At 36.9% G+C, this 27,595-nt stretch overlaps 1 protein-coding gene across 1 annotated transcript in view; it reads right to left on the reverse strand.

Moving 5' to 3' along the window:
* COL19A1 (collagen type XIX alpha 1 chain) overlaps window positions 1–27,595 on the reverse strand; it is a 388,031-nt gene that overhangs the window by 83,315 nt on the left and 277,121 nt on the right. Inside the window, exons 18-24 of the mRNA XM_060190822.1 lie at window positions 10,549–10,611; window positions 5,687–5,722; window positions 3,857–3,892; window positions 3,713–3,766; window positions 2,955–3,008; window positions 1,313–1,366; window positions 486–575 (exon numbers count right to left, since the gene is read on the reverse strand). Of these exons, the coding sequence (XP_060046805.1) occupies window positions 486–575; window positions 1,313–1,366; window positions 2,955–3,008; window positions 3,713–3,766; window positions 3,857–3,892; window positions 5,687–5,722; window positions 10,549–10,611 (387 nt within the window). The remainder of the gene's footprint in view (window positions 1–485; window positions 576–1,312; window positions 1,367–2,954; window positions 3,009–3,712; window positions 3,767–3,856; window positions 3,893–5,686; window positions 5,723–10,548; window positions 10,612–27,595) is intronic.

The following is a 27,595-nucleotide window of genomic DNA, read 5'->3' on the forward strand; positions in this document are numbered from 1 at the left end:
AAAGTTTTATGAAAAAGGCATTTTTGGTTATTTAAAAGTTCTAGTTATCGGCTTTTTAAAAATGTTTTAGACAAAGCCTGGACTACAGAAATATTTCCTATAGATGACCATATACGGTCATATCTACAGAAACTTCTGGAAGGGAAATCTCAGGGCTTTCTGTTTTGACATACATACTGTCTTAATCAAACATGTGGACAAATATCAGAGTGCATTAGTAAGTTTCAGATTCCTTGTGAATGCATGCAGAATATTCAGAAAGGTCTAAATTTTCCAAAATTGCATATTAAATGGTATAGACGTGTAGTTTTTTCAGAAGACAATCTTTTGCATCAAATTTTCAAAGATGCTAAATCTTTGATCTAAATGATACTTTTTTTTCCCTGAAAATCTAAACTAATCCCTGTATTTGTGCTTTGAAATTGGAATCAAAAACAGTTTAATGGACTTCTAAGAGAAACATTAGTGAAAGGGCTGATACTTACTGGATCCCCTGGCAGGCTTTTCCCAGGAGGGCCAGCTTCACCTTTAGGACCCGGAAGTCCAGGAGGGCCTATAATCCCACCTGACTCTCCCTAAAGAAAACAAGATAAGATTCTTTCTGATTGTTCAAGTTCATTATTAAGTCTAAATTAAATTTTTGGTAGAGATTTTCTTTTTTTTTTTTTTAGTTTTTTCAGGAAATTAATACATGATTTCTTACACAGTAACAGAGTACCTTGGACAAGGAACCAATGTCTCCCAAGAGCGGAAGTGCAATCTACAGTTAAAAGTATTTGATCCTCAGGTCAGGAATTACTCTGATTATCGTGAATATATTTATATTTTATAGTGAGTCACATTACAGTAGGTTTAGTGATATTACAAAGCACATGCATATGTATAAATATATGCACAAAAGGACATATCTATTTAAGTTCTTTAAACTATTATCATATTCTCTTCAAGTTACTTTCCAGTAATGGGTTATTACTAATAATACTTTCATGTACACAACAGGAAATAGGTCCTGAAAAATTAAGAGGCTTCTTAGGTCTATACCAGAGTCAGTAACCTGAGCCTGAAGCAGACTCTCTGAGTGCCTAGAGTCTCATCACTAAATGTCCTTTTGTTATATGTGTTGTATATGCTAGAATCAGGACTACTACAATGCACAACCATGGCTGGCTTTCTTTGCATCATATCTTATGTAATTGTCTATTCCTTTCACAATACTGGCTGTCTTGTTTTTTTCTTTCATTCGCCCAACGCTTTTATGGTCTTCTGCCTGTAGTTAATCTAATATGTGAACAAAATAAAATGGTAACTATACCTTTTCTCCTTTAATGCCTTGTTTTCCTGGAATGCCATGCTCTCCTGGAAATCCCTAGAACATTCAGAATTAAAGGGAAAGAACAATTCGAATATTTCTTTATAATCAAATTTATCTGTGGGTTTTTCTCAAAAGGTAAGAATGTTAACATATACACTACATGGGTATGAATTTATTTTAGCCTGTTAGACAGGGAAAACATTATTAGAAATATGTTTATTATTTTCTTTTAAAATATTATTAAACTATAAAATATCTAAAATATTTTAAAATTGTTTATTACTTTTATTTATTTCTTGGATAGAGACAGTCAGCATTTGAGAGGGAAGGGGGAGATAGAAAAGGAGAGAGACACCTGCAGTATTGCCTCACCACTTTCAAAGCTTTCCCCTTGCAGGTGGGGACCAGGGTTATTCAACCAGGTGTGCTACCACCCGGCTCCACTTATTGTTGTTTCAAGTGAAGTCAGCTAGATGTAATGGGAAAGAAGAATCAAAATCAATGGAAATTGATCCAAATGCCTCATCCACTTTATAGCCAAGCAAGAGTGGAAAGATGATGGTTGGTAGGGTTATATTAAGATTCTGAAACACAATGGGGTAAATACATTGCATCTCCTCCCTATTCCTTTAGCTCTAGCTCCCTGAAGCTCACTTTTAGGTATCCTGTCATTCTGTCTTTATCATAAGTGTTACCTCTTCTATTTTAAGATGTCTCAAAGAGGTACACCTTCCGTGTTTATTAAGTGACTTGGGGGGAGCAACAGCAAGCTATACTCTATGAACTGTTGACCTACTGTGATGAAAGATAAAACTTAGGAGGGTTAGTAATGGAGCATAAGAAATAAGGTAAGAGGTCACAGCACTGGTTCCAACATGATGGGAAAAGGAGAGAGTCTAATAGGAGGGCCCTTGAAGTATAGCCAGACAGATATCCAACCCCAAGGGGCCATGATTTCTCTCACGTGTGGATTGATGGTGAGTCTAAGTTTTAAGTTTTCAGAAGGCTATATAGGTGTACAAGGGACAAAAATTTGACCTGGGAAATAGAAAGTGATGAGAGAGAGAGAGAGAGACAGAGACAGAGACAGAGAGAGAGCGGGAGAATGTGTGTGTGTTGTTGTTGTTGTTAAAAGAGAAGGGAAGGATAATAGAAGAGGTGGCATGAGGGGAAGGGAGAAGAGAGAATAACGAGCTAGGTGATAATGTAACTGAAAAATCTTTCCCCAACTGCATTATAAAATATTTTCAGCCAAAAGACTTGCTCTTTTTGAGGGCTCCTGTAAGAGAACAACAACAAAAGCTTTGGAAGCGATTTTTCTTGAATAAGCAGTTGAACAGAAGTCATGCATAATGGAAATGCTTTCTTTCTTGATTTTCCTTATTTTTGATGTTTTCAATATTCTCTACTATTGGTGCATCACATACAAGCATGAGAAAAATAGTAATTTAGGTAACTCAAGGTCCAAAGACTGAGTTATGAAGCTACTGTACCTTCCCAATACCTTCTGACCAGCTTTAGTGGCAGAAAGGACAAATGTCTTTGGAAAATAGTCATATAAATAGATATTGACATTTGAAAGATATAGCTCAGTCTCAGTTAAATTTCCAAATATCAAAGACACTTTATCTACTGTACATACGACATCTCCAGGTGGTCCTCTAGGCCCCATAGGTCCCTCAGGTCCTTCCTGACCCTAAAATAGAAGGTAATATGTACTTTAGCTTATTAAACATATTACAATTTATTCTTATACATATGTAAAACAATGTGAGCTTTCTCTATGGAAATAATAACTTCCATCTTCCTGTCTTCTCTACATAATACTGAAATGTGCTTCAAGCTTACAAAGTTAGCTTCAAGATGTTGCTGTTTAAATGCATTTGTTCTCACCAGCAGGTGAGTCTTGGGACTTGTCTTAGCCATTAGTAGGAGCATATCACATTATTTCCCTTATACTTTCAACAATTTTTCTTTCTTGGGAAACTTGTAGAATCACACAAAGGGTACTTGAGCATTTCAAAGACACATAATTTTGGACTTATTGAATTCCAATACCTATTCATTTTAAGATTACAGTTCAAGGTCATAAACTTAGCTTATATTATTTACTCTTATCACTTTTAGGTATATTATGTGAATATGCTCTTCTTCTTCTTCTAGCGTTTGCCTGAATATGCTCTGAAAAAGAGTTTTAAAAGCCTATTATAAAGCAAAAGAAGCTATTACTATGTGTGTAATAAATGCAGCCAATGGAGGAGAAATCACCATGGAAATATTATAAAGTTTCTGAGAACATTTATAAAAAATAAATAAATGGTACACCAGAGCACCTTGTTTTACATAAAATGGCTATGGTCCCAAAATTATTTCCTACTTTACCTGTTATTTTTTATATACCTTTAATCCTGGGCTTCCTATTAATCCAGGGGGACCAGGATCTCCAGGTTCACCCTATAGATACAGATGAGAAGGAAAATGAAATAGTCACTTTGATTTTCAGTCTCATTAGGTTGGAAATGTAACTGAAGACTGTCATATTACCTTTATTCCCTGGGGTCCAATTATCCCAGGTTCTCCCTGTAAAGAAATGAAAACATCAGCACGTGTATAGTGATCAAATTCAGAAGGAGGTGACACTTATAATTTTTAAATTCATTTGAATTTCCACTATAAAATTAAATATTCTATATTATATAATTTATATTTACTATATGTTATATAACTTGTAATTTTATTATATATTATATAATTTATATTTATTATATATTACATAACTTGTCATTTTACTATATATTATATAATTTATATTTTATTATATATTATATAATTTATAATTTTATTATATGTTATGAAATTAAGGGAATTTATGTGAGACAAGAGGAAATCAGAGTATATTCACTCTATAACATGATTTAAAATATTATTGCTAATAAATAAAAATTGGGGCCAAGAAGATGGCTCAGTGATAGAGCACATGTGTAGACCTGAGATTAATATCTGGCATCACATAAAAATTATCTTTAGTTGTAATTTTTATTTTTATTTTTATTTATTTTCCCTTTTGTTGCTCTTGTTGTTTAACAATGTTATGGTTATTGATGTTGTTGTTGTTGGATAGGACAGAGAGAAATGGAGAGAGGAGGGGAAGACAGAGAGGGGGAGAGAAAGATAGACACCTGCAGACCTGCTTCTCCATTTGTGAAGCGATTCCCCTACAGGTGGGGAGCCGGGGGCTCAAACCGGGATCCTTAGACCGACCCTTGTGCTTTGTGCCACCGCCCAACTCCTGTAATTTTTAGATAGAGACAGAGGATGCAAAGAGAGAAAGAGTGGCATGAGGGAAGGTGGGTGGGGAACTATAGTATCAAGCTTCTTTTCAGTGTGGTCACACATTGCTTCTAACATGGTTACACACATGGCAATGCAGCATACTATCCAAGCGAGCTATTTTCCTGACCTTAAAATATTTTATTTTCTTTCTTTTATTCTAGTAGTTCTTTTCTAGTGTCAATTTGACACTGTAATCATCATATTCCATTAGCAATCACTGAATTCTCTACTTTGCTGACACTGTTAGGAATTGACACTAGTTAACCTCACATCTCTGGGAATTAAAATTTCAGAAGGATGTGAGAGGAAGAAAGAGCAAATGTTAAGCTGATATGCCATGATGATTCTACTACCAGATATACATATTTAATGGAAAATAAGCTTCCAGAAACAAAATAATATTGGTTATAAGAAATTTGTTTTTAATTCTTTTCTTACTTTTCATAGATTTTTTTTAAGTAAAATGTTTCTTCCTGATATCCAATTTGTATCATTAAGAGTTTTTTACTGTATTTTAATTATTTGTTTGTGATAGTCTATGTGACTTTCTTTCATAATATTTATTCCTTACAGTAATGGATTAAAGACAATATATAGTACCAGGGCGGTGGCACACCTGGTTGAGCGTCTTTTTTACAGTGCACAAGGACCCTGGTTCGAGTCCTCAGTCCCCACCTGCAGGGGGAAGCTTTATAAGAGGTGAAGCAGTGATGCAGATGTCTCTCTGTCTCTCTCCCTACCTTCCTCATCCCCTCCATATTTCTGGCTGTCTCTATCCAATAAATAAAAAATTTAAAAATTAAAAAAAGACAATATATACTCACCAAATCAAATGTTACAGTATTACACATGACAACATTTAACAATGTTTAGCATTTCTCATTTGTCAAAATAAAAGAGTCAAGACTCACAGAGGAAAAAGTAAAATGCTCAGGGAGTTTTTATTATCAAATCTATTAGACTAAAAAATAAACATACCAGAAACCATAGAGCAAGAAATCAATGAAGTAGAAAACCCAAGATAGTGATAAAACTACTTACTATATCTCCCTTTTCACCTTTTGTAAAAGGTTCCCCCTAGGAAAATGCGTAGAAAACATAATCAATTATAAATACTTTCAGAGATCAAAACTGGATATGGCTTAAATCCCGTAGCCAATGTCAGACCTCATTGAAAAAAAGTGTATAAATGATTCAGAATGTACCTGGTCTGCCGGTCCAGCTTAAAGTGGAAAATAATTTTAAAACTATATCACATATTTCATAAGCTAATTATTTTGATGCTATTAAGAGACTATGAAATAGTTCACAAATTGGAATATTGATCAATGCCAGAGTTTCATCGTATAAGGTTCACATAGAAGATGATGCAATACACACATGCAACCAGAGGCAGAATGGCTGCTAAGATGACAGTATTTTGTATCCTCACAGTTAGCTTAATTAGTGCTTAGAAATTCCCAGCCATGACATCATCTCCTCAGACAATAACTTGGATCCACCTGCATTATCAGATGTCAAGCTCAGGAAAAAGAAAAAAAAAAGCTACTATAGTCATGGGCCCTTTGGAATATAACTAAAATATGCCTACTAGCTATTTACAAAATGGAGACCCCCTCCCCCCAGAAACTCTCCATTTGCACTATTCCAGCCTTTTGGTTCATGATTAATCAACAATTTGTTTGGCTTTGCATGTTAACTCTCTTTCGAGCCACCAGGTTCCAGATGCTAGCATGATGCCAACCAGACTTCCCTGGACAGAAAACCCCACCAATGTGTCCTGGAGCTCTGATTCTCCAGAACTCCACTCCACTAGGGAAAGAGAGAAGCAGGCTAGGAGTATGGATCAACCTGCCAACACCTATGTTCATCGGGGAAGCAATTACAGAAGCCAGACCTTCTACTTTCTGCATCCCACAATGACCCTGGGTCCATACTCCCAGAGGGTTAAAGAATAGGAAAGCTATCAAGGATGGGATATGGAGTTCTGGTGGTGGGAATTGTGTGGAGTTGTACCCCTCTTATCCTATGGTTTTGTCAGTGTTTCTTTTTTTAATAAATAAAATAAAATAAAATAAAATAGGCCTACTAACTATCTATAAAACAGAGACCCCCATATCTCATCATTTGAACTATTCCAGCTTTTAGGTTCATGATTAGTCAATAATTTGTTTGGCTTTATATGTTCACACTTTTTTCAGCCACCAGGTTCTAGATGCTAACATGATGTCAACCGGACTTCCCTGGGCAGATGACCATTGTGTTCTGAAGCCCTGCTTTTCCCCACTGGGGAAAGAGAGGCTGGGAGTATGGATCAACCTGTCAACATCCATGTTCAGCGAGGAAGCAATTACAGAAGCCAGACCTCCACCTTCTGCATCCCACAATGACCTTGGGTCCATACTCCCAGAGGGATAAAGAATAGGAAAGCTATGAGGGGAGAGGATGGGATACAGAGTTCTGGTGGTGGGAATTGTGTGGAGTCGTACCACTCTTATCCTGTGTTTTTTTTGTTGTTGTTGTTGGTTTCCTTTTTATAAATAAAAATAAACAAAACAAACAAAAGAAATACAGATAAAGTTTGCTTCTTTTTAAAATTTTAAAAAACTTTACTGTTGCTAGGGTTATGACTGAGGCTTTATGCCTGCACAATGAATCTACCACTCTTAGTGGGCATATTTTCCTTCCTTCCTCTCTGTCTCTCTCTTTTGTTTGATAGGAAAAAGATATAAGGAAGGGAAGACCTGGAAGGTGAGAGACAGACACCTGTAGCACTGCTCTGTTGTGTGTGAAGCTTCTCACCTATAGGTGACAATTGGGAGCTTGAACCATGGTCCTTGTGCATTGTAACGTGTGTGCTCAATTGGGTGAGACGCCACTCCGTCCTGAGAGACCTCTTATTGAATATCACTCTCCAGACTCCCACTGAGTTACTAAAAACACATTTTAAACTTAAGATGTGGCCCATGTGTGTTCACGCATGCACAAAACTCTTCTTTTTTATGTGTATAATTTTATTTAATCGACACAACTCTGTGAAGAAGATACTGTCCTATTTCAAGCATGAAGAAAGAGACTCAGAAAGGCTCTGAATAACTATGAGTTATTTACATAATATCATCTACTTTTTTTCTTAGATTACATTGACTATAAATTCTGACATATAATTTCTATATAATCCATCTATCACTGTATCTCTGCTGTTCACTGTTGGTGTCTAACAAATTCTTATTAAATTAAATAAATGTTAACTCACAAATATTTAATTATAGCATTTATTGAATTATGATAATGCCCAAGCACTGTTATACTGTCTTAATACTTATTAATGTAGTTAATTCTTATGTAACAATAGAGGTACTATGAATATACCCATTTGTCGATGAACAAACTAAGGTACAGAGAAGTTAAGTAAATTTCTCAACATCACACAGCCAGTAAGAATGTAAGAAGTTAATCAGGACTCAATCTAGAAAGCCTGACTTCAAGCCTAGCTTTGTTTGCTCAATCTGTTTTACCTTAGCAACCTTCCTTCTGTCCTCAAACTTTATGAGTAGGACAGAAAATCAGAGGGGTTCTCCTAGAAGCTGTGAAATCTATCAAATGCTGTTATTCAATTTATGGTCCATGGACCTGAATCACCTGAAACTTTGTGAGAAATGCAGCCTCAGGCCCTATCCCAGTTTACTGAATTAGAATAAACATTTAAAAATGATCCCCAGGTGTTGCCAAACGAACATTCACATTTGCGAACAGTTCTAAGGCATTCAAATATTCTCTCTTCTGCTCTGTAAATCTTAGATTTCCCAACAGAATGGTGGTATGTATCTTACAGCTAGGCCTACCATGGTGTCACATGGAAGAGATTCTAAGTGTCAGAGCCAAGCTGAGGAGAAGACAGTGGGGACCTAGAGAAGCAAGTAAAAGGATCCAATACATATGGACATCAGGAGTGAGTTGGTAGATAGAAGGTGTAGCAGCCACCAGGCTGAATATGTGGGAGATTTCTTTAATGGAGGATCCCCTTAAAAATGCTACTTTTGGAAGTGAGGTAAGAAAGGGTTGGGCTGAATACTATGTAGAAACATGATCCCTGAAGGTAGAAGACCTTGGGATCATCTCTGTAATAACACTGATTCCAAAGGCCTGTGAAAAATTAGTCATTGCTAATTAAGCCGATTTTTAAGTTGGAATAACAGAATATATGGCTTTGTAATAAAATGAAATACTTTGAGTATTGGTTCTATTTAGCATATATTTTCATGATCGCTTCATTCATTTTCCCAGGAAAACCAATCCTGGTTGTTAACCTTAGCAAAGAAAAGGTTAAAAGTAATTTTAAGATATTGTGTATATATATATATATCAAACATAAAACAAATGGTAAATTTAACTCATGAGGGCTGCTGTGGGCTTTTTCTCTTTGGAAGCATTAAAACAAGAGTCTTTTTTTGTAGACAACATTCATGTAATCTCTTTAGGTAGTTCTTTATTAATATAAATTACAATGAAGCCTTTTTTCCAACCCCCAAATACAAAATGACAACTCAGTTTTGAAAGAAAAAAGACTCAGTAATAATGAAAAGTGGTGGGGGCCAGGCATGGCACAGTGGGTTAAATGCACATGGTGTGAAGCACAAGAACTGGCTCAAGGATCCCGGTTTGAACCCCTGGCTCCCCACCTGCGGTGTGGGGGGGTGCTTCACAAGTGCTAAAGCAGGTCTGGAGGTGTCTGTTTTTCTCTCCCCATCTGTCTTCCCTCCTCTCTCAATTTTTCTCTGTCTTATCCAACAACAACAGCAGCAGTGATAACAACAATAACAATAACGAGGGCAACAAAAGTGGAAAAATGGCCTCTAGGAGCAGTGGATTTGTAGTGCAGGCAATGAGCCCCAGTGATAACACTGGAGGCAAAAAAAAAAAAAAGAAAAGTGGTTTAAGTAGATATTTTGATATTTAAAAATACAAGAGCCAAAACTAATTTCCTAGTATATGCAGAGTAACTGAGAGATTGATAAACATTTCTAATTTTATAGATAAATTAGACTCAGTTTTTTATATATCGATTCTATTATTCATTTAAATTAATGTTTAGTCAATAGAGACTAAACTGTGGGTTACAGAATAAACCTATGTGAAATTAATAGGTCCAATTATTACTATTGGGTTGGCTGAAAGGTCATGACACTTTTTTGAATTGAAAAACAATGAAAAATATGTCATGACTTTTCAGAAAGCCCAAAAGTTATGTGACTTGGGCAAGTTACTTACTCTTTCTGTGCCTCAACTTCTCACTTGAAAACCAAAGATTATAAAAGCCTACCTCAGGTTAAAAAATGGAGTAGGTAATGGGGGTCAGGCAGTAGCACAGCAAGTTAAACGCATATGGCAAGTGCAAGGACCAGCCTAAGGATCCTGGTTTGAGCCCCCGGCTCCCCATCTGCAGGGGGATCGCTTCACAAGCAGTAAGGTAGGTCTGCAGGTGTCTATCTTTCTCTCCCTCTCTCTGTCTTCCCCTCCCCTCTCAATTTCTCTCTATCGTTGTTGCTATCCAACAATGACAGCAGTAACAACAATTGTAACAATAATAGCCACAGCAATGATAAGCAATAAGGGCAAAAAAAAAAAAAAAACAGCCTCCAGGAGCAGTGGAATAAAAAAGAAACTCTAAAAAAAAACCCTTGAATTTGTGTTTGTTTAAAAAAATGGAGTGATTGAATACATGTCAAGGTATCTTATTAATATTGTTCAGATACTTTTATTATTTTTTGTAATGTCTGGGGCAATCAAGGCACATGGAATTGAAGCTAACTAGGGGGAATATTTAAATCTATTGTTTAGATATCCTTACTCTGTTCCCCAAACTAAATACTTACAGATTCTCCTTTTTACTAAATACTTACAGATTCTCCTTTTTCACCTTTAGGACCAACAGATCCTGGAAATCCTGGTTGTCCAGTCTCACCCTTTCAGGAAAAAGCAGAGAGAAATTTTGCACAGGATGAGATGAACACTGTTGAGACTGTCTGATTCATAGAGAGATTATTTGTGCTCTTTTTAACTGGAATTTATCTATTATAATCTAAGAAACAATGAGAAGTTTGAACCAAGATAGACAATTTGCAGAATAATGTTTTTTTGTCAGCACTTCACAATGCCTTTAGGTCTTTTAGGAATCCTTAATACTCATTCTGATATTTAAAATTAATGCAAAACAAACTTAATTATTTTTCAAGTAAAGAACATTCAGAAGAGAAAAATTTTAATTTTGCTCTGCTGCTATAACCACACACACACACACACACACACACACACACACACATACTTTTTTTTTTTTATCTTCAAGACATCAGATTGTTTAACACAGTAAGCCAGACTCATTTTATTTCAGACACTTTTTTTTTAGGTAGGGATGGAAGGGAGAGTCATATGAAGAGGAATAAATCTTTCAGCTGTTTCCAGTTTCCAGCATTGATATTGCCGCTTAAATGATTGGCTGGGAACAAAGAGAGCATTCTTGTCAGTTCTGTGACAACAGCAGCTTAGAAATGTCTAAAAGGTTCTGGTCAAACATCTTGAGGAAGGATTTATTTATGACATGTAAAAAGTGTTTTGAGAAAATACAATTTTAGAACTAATACTTGCATAAGGGAAATGTCTGAATAATCAGGCTTCATAGGAGTCTCAGAATTGTGTCTCTTCCAGTGTTTACCATAATCCTTGAATATCATGTAATTGAAAAATGAAAGGTAAACATTAGCTGTGATATACTAGTGGGGTTTTCCAACCCCAAGAGCATACTTGCAAATGATACTTACCATTATATTTACGAACATATGTTTTTATTTCCTATCTTGTCAATTTTTTTTATTTAAAAAATATCATAAATGAAACATGTCAAACCTGCAAGTAGTAGGGACCAAAAATGAAAGAAAGAGAAAAAATTGTAACTAAAGATGTAGTTACCTATATTTGTCCCAGAGGGAGTCCGTATCATGAATTCAGTAATTATCTTTGTGTGTATGTATTTGTGTGTATAATGTATATATTTACTGATTTGAATCATATAGAGTTTATAGATTACAGGATACTTTAAGACATTAAATCCTGATTAAGAATACAAAATATCTTTCCAATTATCCAAATATTAAAATTTTAAAGTCAAAGTTCTGTTAGCCCCATTTTGAGAGATGCTTTTTTTTCTTTCTTTTTCTTATTTTTATTTGTTTTTTCATTAGTGATTTAATATTGATCTACAAAATCACATGTCAACAGAGGTATGCTTCCATACTGTTCCCACCATCAGAGTCCTGACTCCCCAATCCCTTCACTACAAACCACCACAGCACCGCAGTTCTCCCAAGGAATAATTATCTTTTCAAATCAACGTATTTGCAATTTTACTATATATACACATACATAATCATAAACAATGGATTTCATAATCATAAACTTTGGATTTCACTTTACATTTCTATCTTAATATCTTGTGATTTTAGACTAGAGGAAAAGGGAGCCTGTCATATGTAATAGAGATCATGTTTTTAGATTTGTGAAATATATTTTGCACAGTTAATATTTTTAAAAAATATTTTTATTTATTATTGAAGAAAGACAGAGAAATTGAGAGGGTGAGGGAGGTAGAGAGGGCAAGAGACATAGAGAGACACCTGTAGTCCTGCTTCACTACTCATGAAGCTTTCTCCCTGCAGGTGGGGACCCAGGGCTTGAACAGTCATTTTTAACTAACTGGCAAATACTTTTCTTTGTATCTTTCCAGTCTTAGGCAGCTACACAGCAAAGATCATCATTTCAATACTGGCATATTGGTGATCCCTTGTCTCCATGCCATTTAACTTTACTAGCCATTAGTGTTCCTTGAGGTTTCTATTCATATTTTCATGGTCTTGATGTAAGGATATTGAACCATATGTGATTTCTGTGCAGATTCTACTGATGGTTTGCGTTTGCTCTGGGTTCATTGCGATGCTGGGTTCCAAGATCTTATGCTGGTTTTGTGATTCTATTTTGTCAGTACACTGAGAATTGGTAAATTATGCTATAATGACAATTAATTTATGTGATTAAATTGTATTTCACATTCTTTTGTAGTATAAATTGAGTCTCTTTCCTATCAAAATAAGACCAGGTGTTAAGGATGGTAACAAGTACCTTTTAATACCAAATATAGATAAATGAGAACTCCTGAGAGGAAGCTCAGGCAGAACAAATAGGTATGTGCAAATCTTTTGGTGAGAGCTTACTATGTGCCATGCATAATGATTTTTAGTTCATGTCATTTGATTTTATTCTTTAACTCAGTATAGATATATTTATGCCCGTCTTATAAATGGGGTAATTTATGTTTTCCCAAGAAAAAAATGCAACAGTTACCTTTTGTCTTCAAAGCCATTCAGTGACTAATGCTAAAATAATCTAAAAAACATTTTAAAAATAATAACAATATGCACTCTAGATTAATAGAAGGTACTGCTTTTACCTAAAGCAGAGTCTGTGAGAAAGGTGGCTGAATACAAGTATTTTTTTTAAAAAATTCTCCATATAATTTCAATGTGCACCAGTGTTCAGAACCATCAGAGTCCACCAAAGTATAAACAAATGTCTGTGAGAGCAGCTTAAAGGCATTTTAAAATTGTCATCATTGTAACCTATGAGCAACATTATAATAAAAAATGTATTGATTCAGAACAGATTCTAAGTAGATAGACAAAGGCAGAGGAAACTTCAGTATGCTTATGTTTTAAGTTCACTGTATGCAAGATTTATTGACAGTTTTTGTCCTGTTAATTGCGATTCTTCAAAATTATTTCATATGTACTTTATATCAGGTACTGTGACAAGTTCCCGATAGACTCTTGTAGGTTATTTATTTGCTAGAAGGGAAAGGTTATGTTACTGGCTTTTTTCTGATTCCACTCAAGAGTCTGAAACAATTACAAAAGATTTTAGCAATAGAAATGTTCTTAGAGTTTGAAATACACCTGTTTCACAGAATCAAATTTCTCAACACTGAGGTCTTAGGAATTCCAAGTAACATATGTTTTCTAATGAACATAGCAAAACCAAAGCCAGCTGTTTTGTTTCAAGAAATGAATCATCATTTAAATGCTTTATGTGTCACAACTATTTGCTCAGCTGTCCTATATGACAAGCTCTGTGGCTTTATCTTTCTTCTCCTTCCTCCTTCTCCGCTTCCTCCTCTTCTCCTCCTCCTCCCAATCCCCTCCTTCTGTTCCTCCTCTTCTTTTTCTGTTTCATTAGCCTGCATGAGTCCACCAGAAATTGCTTAAAATGTAATGTAGTCGTGGTGATACAGGAATTCTTTAGGCTTTTCAATTACAGGAAATAATAATTCTAATGTACTAAATACATAAGTGACTTCTTACTGATGTACGATCAATTTTATGCCTGTTTTTGAATGTCAAGGTTTTATTTATTCATTGAAGAAAATTTCATTTTCAATGGTCAATCAGTAAGAAGTTCCTAGTCTTTTGTTGGGACTATCTTTATTAGCAGTATTTTCTAGTTATGACACATGAACTTTTTTCAAGTTCACATGTTTTAATTCTTTTTTAAAAATTTGTTAGTGATTTAATAAAATACATGTTAACAGGGGTATAATTCCACACTGTTCCCATCACCAAAGTTCTGAATCTCTAATCCCTCTATTACAAGCCACTGCAGTTGTACATAATTGCCCCCTTTTTCTTCCAGGTTCAGTTCTCTACCCCCCGCCCCCCACAAAGCCACACATAACTTTATTACTAAATCTTATAAATCTCCCGTTTCCTCCTCTCTCTCTGGGCCCTGATGGAGCTGGAGTTCAGAGCCCTTTTATCCTATTCTTCCTATCACTTTACCCCACTGGGAGTATGAATTTTTAAAAAATATTTATTTCCTTTTGTTGCCCTTGTTGTTTTTTATTGTTGTAATTATTATTGTTGTTATTGATTACCACACCTTATGAGTCCACCAAACATGTTCCTGTGGTGGTTTATGATCATTTATATTTGGACACTTAATAAGACACAAAAACAGTGAGCCCGAACCTGAGCTATCTTGTCTAACGGGGCCTACAGATTGTTTTTGCCATCTACATACATTCATGAAACATCTAATTATACAAGAATCTTGTATCCTATTTTCCCCTTGATGTGCTCCTTTCCTTATAGCTGACTGCTATCAGCAGTCTTTACTGAGGAGATGCCCCTTCAACAGTTTTCAATCTGGCTGCTTGGTCAGACCTGGTAGAAGTTGTACCCTCTGTGGGCATATGGCTTCCCCAGAATCTGAACCTCATTTGCAGCAGGACTGATATGTAGATACATGAGTTGGCTTAAATCTCTGGAAATTTTTATTCACTTTGAAAATCTGATTATCTTCTCTCCTTTTGGACCACCATCTCCATGTTCACCAAGACTTCCCTAAGCAAACATAAAATAAAACCAAAAGTCACTTATTTTTTATGTGCTCAGTCTCTACTTAAAAAATGATAGAAAAAAATTTTTTAGTCAGATAATTTTATGTTATTTGCCTCCAGGAGTATTGCTGAGGCTTGGTGTCAGCGCTACGAATCCAGTGGTCCTTATTTTATTTTCCATTTTTCTTGGGTAAGATAGAAACAGAGAGGGGGAGGGGAAGGAACAAAGGGGAGAGGGAGAAAGATAAAGATAGACACCTGCAGACCTACTTCCCAGCTTGTGAAGCTCTCCTGTGCAGGTGGGAAGCCGAGGGCTTGAACAGGGATCCGCAAGCTGGCCCTTGCACTTACTACTATGTGTGCTTCACCAGGGGTACACCACTGGCCCCTTCAGATTAGCCATTGCTTGTTACTCCACTGAAAAATATGGAAGTTCTCATGGACCAGTGTAAGTTCTGGCCACTAAATCTGGCCGCTCACCTGCATGCACATTAGGCTGCAGTTAGTTACTGCCTCTACCCTTATTAGTGGTACTTTCCACTACTAGTCCTCTGAAATCTATGCCTTTGCAGACTTCTTAGATACTCTTAATCAATAGGACCTATTACCACTAGGTGAATTTGGCTATTTTTATATGAAATTAAATGTAGCCCTTCTTTTCCCAGTTGTTATAGCTACTTTGATTACTTACCTATCCCAGCTTCTTCAACAACACAAAACACAATTCTGTGGGTATGCTCTTTACTATAGCTCTCTTTCTTTCTCTCCTTCTATTCCTGGACTATTTTCCCTAAAGGTCAGATAATACTTCTGGTTTTCCCTGATCAAAATGGCCTTAATGTTCCCCTCAGTTTGAATAAGCTTTAGGCGGTTTTTGTTTGTTTGTTTGTTTGTTTTGTTTGACTACGGGTGATAGCTTCATGTTCCTGAGAGCTTCTGACTTTTAAGTAATATTGCATTATTACACTGTTTAGGTTTCCATTGTGCACTCTTTATAAGAAACATGTGTATATACTACAACAATTTCACCACTGAAAATACATTTTTCTTCCACTCTACATTATTTTTCTGTTGCACCAATTTACTCATGCCCTATCCCACTGCCCTATCTGGTAACCAGTAACTGTTCTTAATATCCCATAAGTGAAATTTTTGTATTATTTGGATTATCGTTTTTAGTAATTCTCTATACATACTACCATATATGTGTGAAATCACACTGCGCTTTTTAAAATATGGTTTATTTCACTAAGCATGATACTTTCTAGCTTCATTCATGTTACTGCAGTGACAGAATTTCATCTTTTATAGACATTGGGCACTTAGGTTGCTTCTTCTAGTTTTTGCTATTTTAATAAATGTGGGAGTGCATATGTCTCTCTGTACTAGTGTTTTATTTCTGTATGTTTTGATAAACATTTTGATAACTGAATCATAAGAAATTTTTTAAAAATTTATTTATAAAATGGAAATATTGACAAAATTATAAGATAAGAAGGGTACATTTCTACTCAATTCCCATGCCCAGAGCTCTATATCCAACCCTTCATTTGATAGTTTCCCTATTCTTTATCCCTCTGGGGGTATGGACCCAGGATAATTGTGGGATGCAGAAGGTGGAAGGTCTGCATTCTGTAATAACTTCACCGCTGAACATGGGTGTTGGCAGGTTGATCTATACTCCCAGCCTGCTTCTCTCTTTCCCCAGTGTCTATATATTTTTTGGGGGGTATCTCCATACTTCTTCCCACAATTCCAGCACCAATTTACATTCCCACCAACAGAGTATAGAAGTTACTTTCTTTCACATATTGTTTAATATGTTTCTTTTTTTTCTTTTTCTTTTATTTGTTAGGCAGAGAGAAATCCAGAGGGGCAGAGGAGAGAAAGAGTAAAGGAGAAAGGGACACCTACAGCACTGCTCCACTGCTTTTGAATCTTCCTTCCTGCAGGTGGGAACTGGGAGCTTGAATCCAGGTCTTTGCACATGGTAGTATATGTGCTTCACCAGGTGTTCCACCACCTGGACCAACACATTATTTCTTACCTTTTAGAGAATAGTCATTCTCATAGGTATGAGGTCATACCTTACTGGTGTTTTGATTTACATTTTCCTAAAAATAAAAGATGAACATCTTTTCTTGTGCCTACTGACCACCCAAATATCTTCTTTGGAGAAGTGGATATTGCTTAATTTAAGGTCTGGTTATTTTGTTCTTCATTGAATTTTATAAATAATTTGTATAACTTGGATATTAACCTCTTGTCAGATATATAATGTATAAACATCTTTTCTCATTCAGTAGGATGTCAGTTATTCCATTGTGCAGAAGCTTTTAGTTTAATATATTCATATTTGCTTATATTTGCTTTTGTTTCCCTTGCTGTTGGAGTTAAGTTCCTCAGTATCTCTCTAAAGCTGATGTCAAGAAACATATCCATATTTCACCCAAATCTATAATTCATTTTGCATTAACTTTTATGTATTGTGCTAAATAGTGGTCTTGTTGAATATAAATCCATGAAGCTAACAGAATAGTAGGACATTTAAATGCAAACAAGTGATTACTTTTGAAAACGTAATTTTTTTTCTCTCTGTCCTTTTGAAAGATATGTCTTCTTAAAAGCCTCTTGCCAAATTTATAACTTAGTAATGTCTCTCCTAAGGATCAGGAAGTAATTCCTTTGGAAAATAATCATCATGGGGATAGTTACCATGCACAAGAGCCTAGGTTTAAGCCCCAGTCTTTACCTGCAGGGGGAAGCCTTAATAGTGGTGAAGCAGTGCTGCTTTCTCTCTCCCTCTTTTTCTCCCCTCCCACTCTCAATTTTTCTCTGATTTATCAAAATAAGAAAACATTTAAGAAAAAAAACCATAATGGACCTCTCTGTGGGCCCCTACAGGACACTGACCCCAGTGTGAATCAACAATGATAGGGACTTTTCCATTCTCTGAAGCGAAAGTGGGCAACATAATCTACCACTCAAGAAAGACAAGTCTCAAAATTAGTGCAAATTGGAATATTCCTAGCCATGACCACAGAATGTGAGCTCAGACCCACAGGAATGCAGAGGTTACATAGCTTCAAATCAATGGGGTTTACAGTTAACGATATTTATACACTTGGGAAAAATATATAAATCATCCAGCTTTCTTGTCCTATTTCCAACCTGACACCATCTCCCCAGATAATATCTTGGGTCCACCTGCATGTTAGCTGTCAGACTCAGGCAAAAACTAGTAAAGCCATGGCCCCCTTGGAATATACCTAAAATAGACCTACTAACCTTTCCAAAATGGAAACCCCCAATTTTTTTTTTTTTTAGTTTTGATGTTTTCTTTTTTAAAAAAATATTTAATTTATTTATTCCCTTTGGTTGCCCTTGTTTTATTTTTTTTATTGTTGTAGTTATTATTGTTGTCATTGTTGTTGTTGGATAGGACAGAAAGAAATTGAGATAGGAGGGGAAGACAGAGAGGGAGAGAGAAAGATAGACACCTGCAGACCTGCTTCACCACTTGTGAAGCAACTCCCCTGCAGGTGGGGAGCCAGGGCTCAAACCAGGAACCTCACACCAGTACTCGTGCTTTGTGTCACCTGTGCTTAACCCACTGCACTACATCCCGACTCTCAGAAACCCCAAATCTTATCTGCTATATTCTTTCCTTAAGTTTCCATATTATTAAACAATTTGTTCTTTATATCTTAATGCTTTTTCAGACACCAAGTTCCAGATGCTACCATGACATTACTGACTCCCTGAGGCAGACGACCTCAGGGTATATTGGCTTCTGCACCTCATAATAATCCTAGGCCCATGCTCCCAGAGGGACAAAGAATAGGAAAGCTTCTAGTAGAGGGGATGGAATATGGAACTGTGGCGGTGGGAAATGTGTGGAATTTTACCCCTCTTATCCTGTGGTTTTTCTGATAGTTTCTTTTCTTTTCTTTTTTTGCTTCCCCCCTTTTGTTGCCCTTTTTTTTTTTTTTATTGTTGTTGTTTGTTGGTATGCTTCTAGTTCTGCTTCTGGGATCCCTTCTGTTACATTGCTTGACATTGTCGTCTATTTACATGGTCATTCTGTTACACTGGTTTGGTCTCTCTCCCCCTGCCTCCGGGAGATTTTGGTTTAGTTCGCACTTCTTCCTTCTCCCTGCCCCCTATAGGATGTACTTGCTTGGTTCCTGATTTTTCTGCCAGAGGAGAGAGAGGCAGGACAGAATTGGGTTGTGATTAGATTAGATTAGTTTTTTGAATCATTCGCTCGTAAATAAAGAAATACTGCTTCTCCACTCAGTCATGTGTCCCTGGTCATCTATCTCCCACCACGAAGCTAGCCCGGCATACTGGCGCCCTGAACTTTGACTGACAGTTGTTGTTATTATTGTTGTTGTTATTGATGTCATTGTTGGATAAGACAGAGAGAAATGGAGAGAGAAGGGGAAGACAGAGGGGGAGAGAAAGATAGACACCTGCAGACCTGCTTCATTGTCAGTGAAGCGACTCCCCTGCAGGTGGGGAGCCAGGGGCTCAAACTGGGATCCTTACACTGATCCTTGTGCTTTGCACCACATGTGCTTAACCTGCTGCGCTATTGCCTGAGCCACTGATATTTTCAATTTTTTAAATTTATAAGTAAATTTAATTAAAAAAAGAAAACCCAGTTAGAAAAATGTAATTATCAAGGAAGATAGAACTCCATTTCTCTAGTCTCTCTGAGAGACTGCACACATAATTTTAGTGAGTACTCAAGTTTAATGTTAACATTGTCCTCCTTTTTTTTTTCTCCAATGCAGTCTAGTTGCATCTGCTTCCCCCCACCCCCAATTTTTTTTTCTTCACTTTGGGAAGGTCACCATCATATCTTGCTAGGATCACTGCAGTAGCTCCCCACCATTAAACTGAATTGATAATAAGTGCTCTATAATCCACTCCTGATCTTCACACACTGTATCTATGTTAGATTACATAGATATCTTTAAAAGACATTCTTATCTCCTTCCTTCTAATCTTTAGCAAAATCATCACAATATTGTTATAACCTAAAAGGATGTATCTCTCTGGGATCATCTTAGTCACTCATCTCTCTTAAGTTCCAAATACATTTAAAAAAAGCTTTCTTAGGACAAAGATACTTCCTATTCACTTTCTAGATCATCATTCCTCCCTCATCTCTTGTCTGGCGGAAAACTACACATTCCTTGATTTTCAACTATTACAAGAACTTATTTTTTAAAAAACTTTCTCTGTTTAATTTAGTCTGAATGTATTGTCCATTGTAATTGTACATTGTAGTTTTTTCTCCATTCAACAATATTTTTTTTATTTTTTGTATGTCAAAAATTGCATATCTTTTACTAAAATGTCAGCCCTATAATGACCTGGAATTGAATGTCCATTGTGTGCCTGGTATATTATCCAACATATAGGGAACATACAGTAAATGCTTACTGATTAAGTCAATAATTCTAATATGTGCTTTTCACACTTGGGTTTTTAAAAAATAAAAATATATGTTATGATAGTAAATCTAAAAATTACAGAAACATTTAACCACAAAAATATACCCAGAGAGACTCATTTACATCACTATTACTACAGTTTGACATTTTAAATGTATCTCCCATGTATTCATGCTACTCCAATTAAAAATAAGTAGTGTATAACTGCTACTATTATTGGTCTTACGACAGATATACTCTCATTCTTCCTACTTCAAATTAATCTCAGATGCGTAAATTGAAGATATTCAATGTATTATCAAAATCCTGAGCCTGAGTTATAAAGTATTACAAGGACATGTTTGAAAATTAAGTATGAAATTTTAAGACACATGCACACATATGTTTAAAGATAGTAGTTACAAAATGGTAAAGTTGTTGAGATACAACTTGCAGAGAAACATACATTTTAGGAATTTCTTGAAAATACTAGCCATTTGCACATGGTGTCAATCAAAGTGCATAATCCTAACCTCTTCAGCACCTCCTTGGATGTGCCTATAGTATGACATTTTTAAAACATGCTTTGGTCTAGGATATTAATTGTCAAGAAATGATCTTTGGATTGTAAAATCCTATGCTCTTAGATTACAGAGCAGAAGGGTACCCAATGTATGTCTGGTGAAAGTATAATCTTTTATAGAAACTGGTTTAGGTTGCCCTTTCTATTTCATCCCCCACTGATCTAGAGTGTATACTATTGGCTCCCCCAAAAAATATTCAGAAAGATTTTTTTTTTCTAACATGTCCAAATCAGACTTTTACCAATATTTGTCACTTTGGCATGTGGACTCAAATCCTTCTAGACTTCAAGAACCTCATGAGGTACTGTTACCATAGACCTTCTAAGAATAAACACTATGCATATTTAGGGTCACCTCCAGAAATTAACTTTCTAAAAAGTATTATTACTAGTAGTATTATTTATTACCATCAGGCTTATTATTGGGGCTTGGTGCTGGCACTACAAATCCACTACTCTTGGTGGGAATTTCCTCATTTATTTATTTATTTGTATTTCTATTTTACTTTTTAGAACACAGGGCAATTGAGAAGGGAAGGGGATACAGAGAGGAAGACAGAAAGAGACACCTGCAAACATGCTTCACTGCTTCTCCCTGCAGGTAGAGAGTGAGGTCTCGAATCTATGTCCTTACACATAATAATGTATGTGTTCAACTGGGTATGCCACTGACCTTCCCCCCAGAAATAACTGTTTATTTTATTTTATTACCAGAGAAACTCATGTTAACAGCCAGCAAACATCCAGACCATCCCATTTTTACATAAATTGTCCCTTCCGTGAGGCCTCTTCTGCTACCCCATTCCTTAACACAGGGTATAAAACCCTAGTTTGTTCCACTTACTTTAGAATGTGTACATGAAAGTAACCAAATTTAGTCTTTTTCCTTTCCTAACCTGTCCAATGTTAATTTGTTAATCTAACCCAAGAATAACCAAATTTTGTGGGTGACAGCCTCCATACCTTTACAAAGACATCAGTGATGCTGCAGCATGAACAAAGAAATGCCTATGGTTCAACAACTCCCATTATTCTATTCACAGGTGTTTTATTCTAAAATCTTGTTTCCTGGTGGTTTTTACACCCAGAAAAAGAGCAGGGTAGGGAGTTGGGTGGTAGTGCAGGGGGTTAAGCGCACATGGTGGAAAGGGCAAGGGCCAGAGTAAGGATCCCGGTTCGAGCCCCCGGCTCCCCACCTGCAGGAGGTCGCTTTGCAAGCGGTGAAGCAGGTCTGCAGGTATCTATCTTTCTCTCCTCCTCTCTGTCTTTCCCTCCTCTCTCCATTTCTCTCTCTCCTACCCAACAACAATGACAATAATAACTACAATTAAAAAAAAAAACCAAGGGCAACAAAAGGGAGTAAATAAATTTAAAAACATTTTTTTAAAGAGCAGGGCTTTTTATTGCTTAGCTGCATACCATATATTTATTTCACTAAGTAGCTAGAGTAGAAATTTTATCTGTTCATGGACCCACAGTGACCTTGGGAGCTGTTATCCTCATTTGGGTTAATAACACTCAAGGCAGATTTGAACTTGAACTTTTGTACCATCTAGTCACTGACATGTGAGATTATCTTTTCTACTTTCTCCAAGATAACTGCAACACTTACTTGGCTCTACAGAAATAATAAGAGGCAGTCCTTATGTTTCGGGAAGCTGTAATTCACCTTCAGAGGCTATTCTAGTTTTAGCAGGTCATTTTGAACCTTGCTGACATGATATTTGGATGGATTCTTGCAAACCCTGTGGATAAGCAAAACAGATGTAGTTCTAAATATGTTATTTAAAAGTACAGGTGAAGGATCCAGAGAAGTAGCACACTGGGCAGTGCATTGCCTTGCTCTTTGTGGCCTGGGGTTTTTAAACTCCAGCACCACAAATGACACCGAGAGAAGTGCTGGGGAGAAGTGCTGGTGTTCTGGTGTTGCTGCTTCTCTCTCTCTCACTTTGAGTGAATAGATGGATGATTGAAAAAACATCCTGGAAGTGGTGAAATTATGCTTGTGGGAGGTTGCAAGTATACGTACACACACTTTCTGTGAAGTGGGTAATAGTAGTTTGTGAGGGGTGGAGAGGCTAATTCGCTTAAGCATTCCATGAATATTGCAATCTGAGATTATGTCCTGTTTTCCTCCTATACAAATTGGTGAATGAAACTTTGGAATGGATAGTCAGGCAAGTTGAAAAGCTCATGCTATTCTAATTGTCCTGAAGAGGTTGTTCTCTGGACATGAAGAGTTTGAACCACAGTTAGTGGCCATTTCTGTAGGCTCCAAGGGTACATCACCATTTTCCTGTTACTCACTCTAATAAGAGATGAAGAACCTGAATGATTTTTCAGGATGTACAATCTTTAAAAATCATTCAGAGGAGCTGGGTGGTAGTGCAGTGGGTTTAGCGTAGGACCGGCCTAAGGATCCTGGTTCAGGGCCCCGGCTCCCCACCTGCAGGGGAGTCACTTCACAGGCAGTGAAGCAGGTCTACAAGTGTCCATCTGTTGGTATGCATGAGACCCCTTCTGTTTCATTTGGTTTAAATCCCCCCTGCTTAACACTATTCTATTTACATAAACACTTCATTCTATTTACATAACCGCTGTTAACAAGCACTACCCTCCCTCCAGGGCATTGGTTCAATCCCCACTGTTTCATGATATGTTTTTGCTCCACCCCCTCTCCTTGTCACACCCTGATCCTCTCCTTGTCACACTCTGATTGTCACCAGTTACTTTTCTCTCCACCCTCTCTATGTCACATCCTGTTTCCACCCTACTTGGCAAGTATATATAAAGACAGCATTGTGAGTTTTAGAGTACTGTACCTTGAGTTTAGCTTAGCTTGGTATAGATTGTGCTGCGTCCTGCATGAATAAAGAGATACTGCCTACAGCTCAACCATGAGTCCCCGGCCGTCTGTTACCCGCCCGTGAAGCCAGCCCAGCGAAAACAACATAGCCCGGTGAAAACAACATCCATCTGTCTTTCACCCTCTCTGTCTTCCCCTCCTATCTCCATTTCTCTCTGTCCTATCTAACAACGATGACATCAGTGACAACAACAATAAAAAGACAACAAGGGCAACAAAAGGGAAAATAAATAAATAAAGTTACAAAAAAAAAATCACTCAGGTTTTTACTCAGAGATTTGTACCATTCTAAGGAAGATGGGACTCTAATGGAGTAAATAGTCTCCCCTAATTTTTTGCATTGAATTTCTAATCCCTACTATTTCAGAATGTGACCTTATCTAGAAATAAGAACTTTGCAAATGAAATAGTTAATATGAGGTCATACTGAAATAGAACAAATCCTTAATTCAGTATGGCTGTGTTCTTATAAAAATGAAATATAGACACAGACATATACACAGGTAGAATGTCATGGAAGATAGGAATTATGTTGTCATATGCCAAGAAACTACTAGATGGTAGACTGAAGATTGGACTATATTCCCCTTCTTGCAGCACTGTCAGAGACAGTGTTTATTGCTAATATCTTCATTTTTGTTTTTCTGCTGTCAGAATGGTGACTTAACACATTTGTGAAGCTAAAGTCAGTACGTGTTACTTTGTTATAGCAGTCTTAGGAATACAATACATTGCCTAAGAGTGCTCACTTGAAAATAAGACCTAAGGCTGGCTGCTCTATGTACAACCCCTCAGTTACTTGCAGAAACCTATTTCTCCAGTTCTCAGTCTGGTGGGTGGACCATAAAGGGGAGGAGGAACCAAATAATTCTCAGGATTCTTTAATAAAGTCAACATAAAAACATGTCTATGCATAAATCTATGCTATGCCCCAAAATTACTGGATCCTGAGGGCACAAGGAGTGAGAAATGGGGATAGGCCTTAAATTTTATTTCTGGGGGGGGGAGGTTGGGCGGTATCACAGTGGGTTAGGCACATGTGTTGCAAAGCACAAGGACTGGCGTAAGGATCCCAGTTCGAGTGCCAGCTCCCCACCTGCAGGGAAGTCACTTCACAGGCGGTGAAGCAGGTCTGCAGGTGTCTATCTTTCTCTCCCCCTCTATATCTCCCCCTCCCCTCTCCATTTCTCTCTGTCCTGTCCAACAACGAACGACATCAACAATGGTAATGGTGACCACAGCAAAGCTGCAAGAACAAGGGCAACTGAAGGGGGAGGACATGGCCTCCAGGAGCAGTGGATTATTCATAGTGCGAGCACTGAGCCCCAGCAATAACCCTGGAGGCAAACAAAAATTATTTCTGAATCCTTTGGGCCCAGATTGTTGCCTCTGTTGCCTCTTGTGTCTCTAAGGAAGTCATTGCTTTCTGTGTCATCATTCAGTTAGACTCACTGCTTGGAAAGACTTTGAATATTTGATTTTGTAGAAATATTTTCTGCCTTTTCTAGTCTGTAGATATTAAAATGAAGTTATGATTTTATCCTTGAAAGGAAAAATAGATTATTTTGCTAGCAAATTGGTTTTTTGGATCAACAATTTGGAGAAGCGAACACTAGAATTGGTTGCTGGAAGGCACAGTATCAATCTCCAACAGCTGAGACTGACTCACTGCAAATTACACAGTGTGTCAATGTAAGATAACACAACTATGCATTTTCAATGTGGATATTGAAAAACAATATCAAAAGTAAAACTCACCAGTTTTTGGCTTCCACAGATGACATTCCCCCCCCCCCCCCATTTAAAGTGTTGTATGGACTCTGTGTCTGATGACTTTAGCAGTTGACAGACCTTATCAAATTTTTTATTAAAATCCCCAGAGTTGGAGACAATGAAGAGCTGTTTGCTGGCTCATGAGCAGATTTTCCTTAAGGGGAAGAAAAGGCTCAGCATTGCTGCTTCTTTGCAAACAATCTTGCAGAATGGGAGCAGCTGTTTGGCAAATTGTTTTTGTGATGGAGAGGGAAATCTTCTACCTTTTATTCTTTGCATCCTCAAGTGGGCATACAAAAATACATATAAACACTTATATAATTTTCCCTGACCTTACTTCTTAGTCTCTCTCATTCTATTTCTCACTTCCCCTTTTCTTTCTCATTCCCTTTCCAATTTGTGCTGTGAGGGGAGACAATTTCTTAGGCTTGAGTTCTCCCTCTGGATGTATAAGGACAATATGGGGGAAATCAATTATTGTACAGGGACCAAAGGACAACGTCTTTGCCTTTGAAGATTTCTGGAAAAAAGAGGATGAGCCATGGGTTTTTGTAGTTTAGAGCAGGAAGGAAAAGTGTATGAACAGCCTAGCATGCTGCTCCTTTTCCCTGAGGGTCACTGCTTCTGCAGAATCTGGCTGCATTACTTCCGGAGCTGTTGTGAGCCAAGGAGCTTAGGTTCAGTACCCAGGAGCAGACATTACATAAATCAATGCCAATTTAAGAGGGAAGACTATTATAATCTTGGGATGCCACTTTATATATGTCGCAGTACATGGTCTATTATTTAATCTCCAGGAAAGTCTCCCTCAAGCCCTCCCTTTCTTTCTCAGTTCTCATTTACGACATACAGCCAGACCATCAGGCATGCAATGAATTGCAAAATGAAACGAAGTCAGTCTTCAAAAACAGACTGAGGGTGGGTGTGTGGGTGGGGATACTGGCAAGTGAGAACATGCTTTTCACTCATCATGGTACAGTTGGCTCTTTCTTTTTGAAAGCTGAAGGTGAGGAGGAGGAAGTAGTTATGATCCAGAAACATCAGTCAGTATGGGTATTGGTGCCAGGTAGACCCTGCCTCCTCCATTCATTCTGGTGAGCCTTCAGAATAATGGCATGGCTATAACTAACTATTCTGATAAACAGTGTGAATGTTTGGGAAGTTTTCTTCTATTAATTCCCAGATGGCAAGAATGGTTTGTGATACTATGTGGTTATAATTTGTCATTTGCAGGAAGAAAAGCTTATGATCTTTCCCCTTAATTAAGATATGCTACAGTTTTTTTAAAAAAAATATTTTCACCTCATATAGACTAAGTAACTGTGAGCCTCAATCCTTTAATGGAAGAAACAATTGCCAATAATGAAGTTCAAATACTGGTTTGCTACTGATGATATTTTTCTTTTGCACCCTCTGACCAGTTACCGTTTTTTTGGGAGGGGGATATAACCTTAAAGTTTACAAATTTACATGATAAATGTTAAAATATAAATATTCCACATATATTCATCATTAATGATGAGAAAACATAGGGTAGATGAACTATGTATAGTGGTGTAGAGAAACCTGTATGTATATAAGCTTTTAAAGGTTTTGCAAGAGGTGGCAAATACTTTTAGTAGCTTAGTAGTAACTTGGTACATTTTTTGTCAATGGTGATAATGATATACTGTATTCATTAAGATTTTATTTTTCAAAATTTTTTGTATTATTTTTATTTATATATTGGATAAAGACAGCCAGAAATTAAGAGGGAAAGGAGTGACAGAGAGGAGGAGAAACAGAGAGACACTTGTAACACTGCTTTACCACTCTCAGAGCTTTCCTCTTACAAGAATTCAGG

The sequence above is a fragment of the Erinaceus europaeus genome, chromosome 4 (genome assembly GCF_950295315.1).
Source record: "Erinaceus europaeus chromosome 4, mEriEur2.1, whole genome shotgun sequence".
NCBI lineage: Eukaryota > Metazoa > Chordata > Mammalia > Eulipotyphla > Erinaceidae > Erinaceus > Erinaceus europaeus.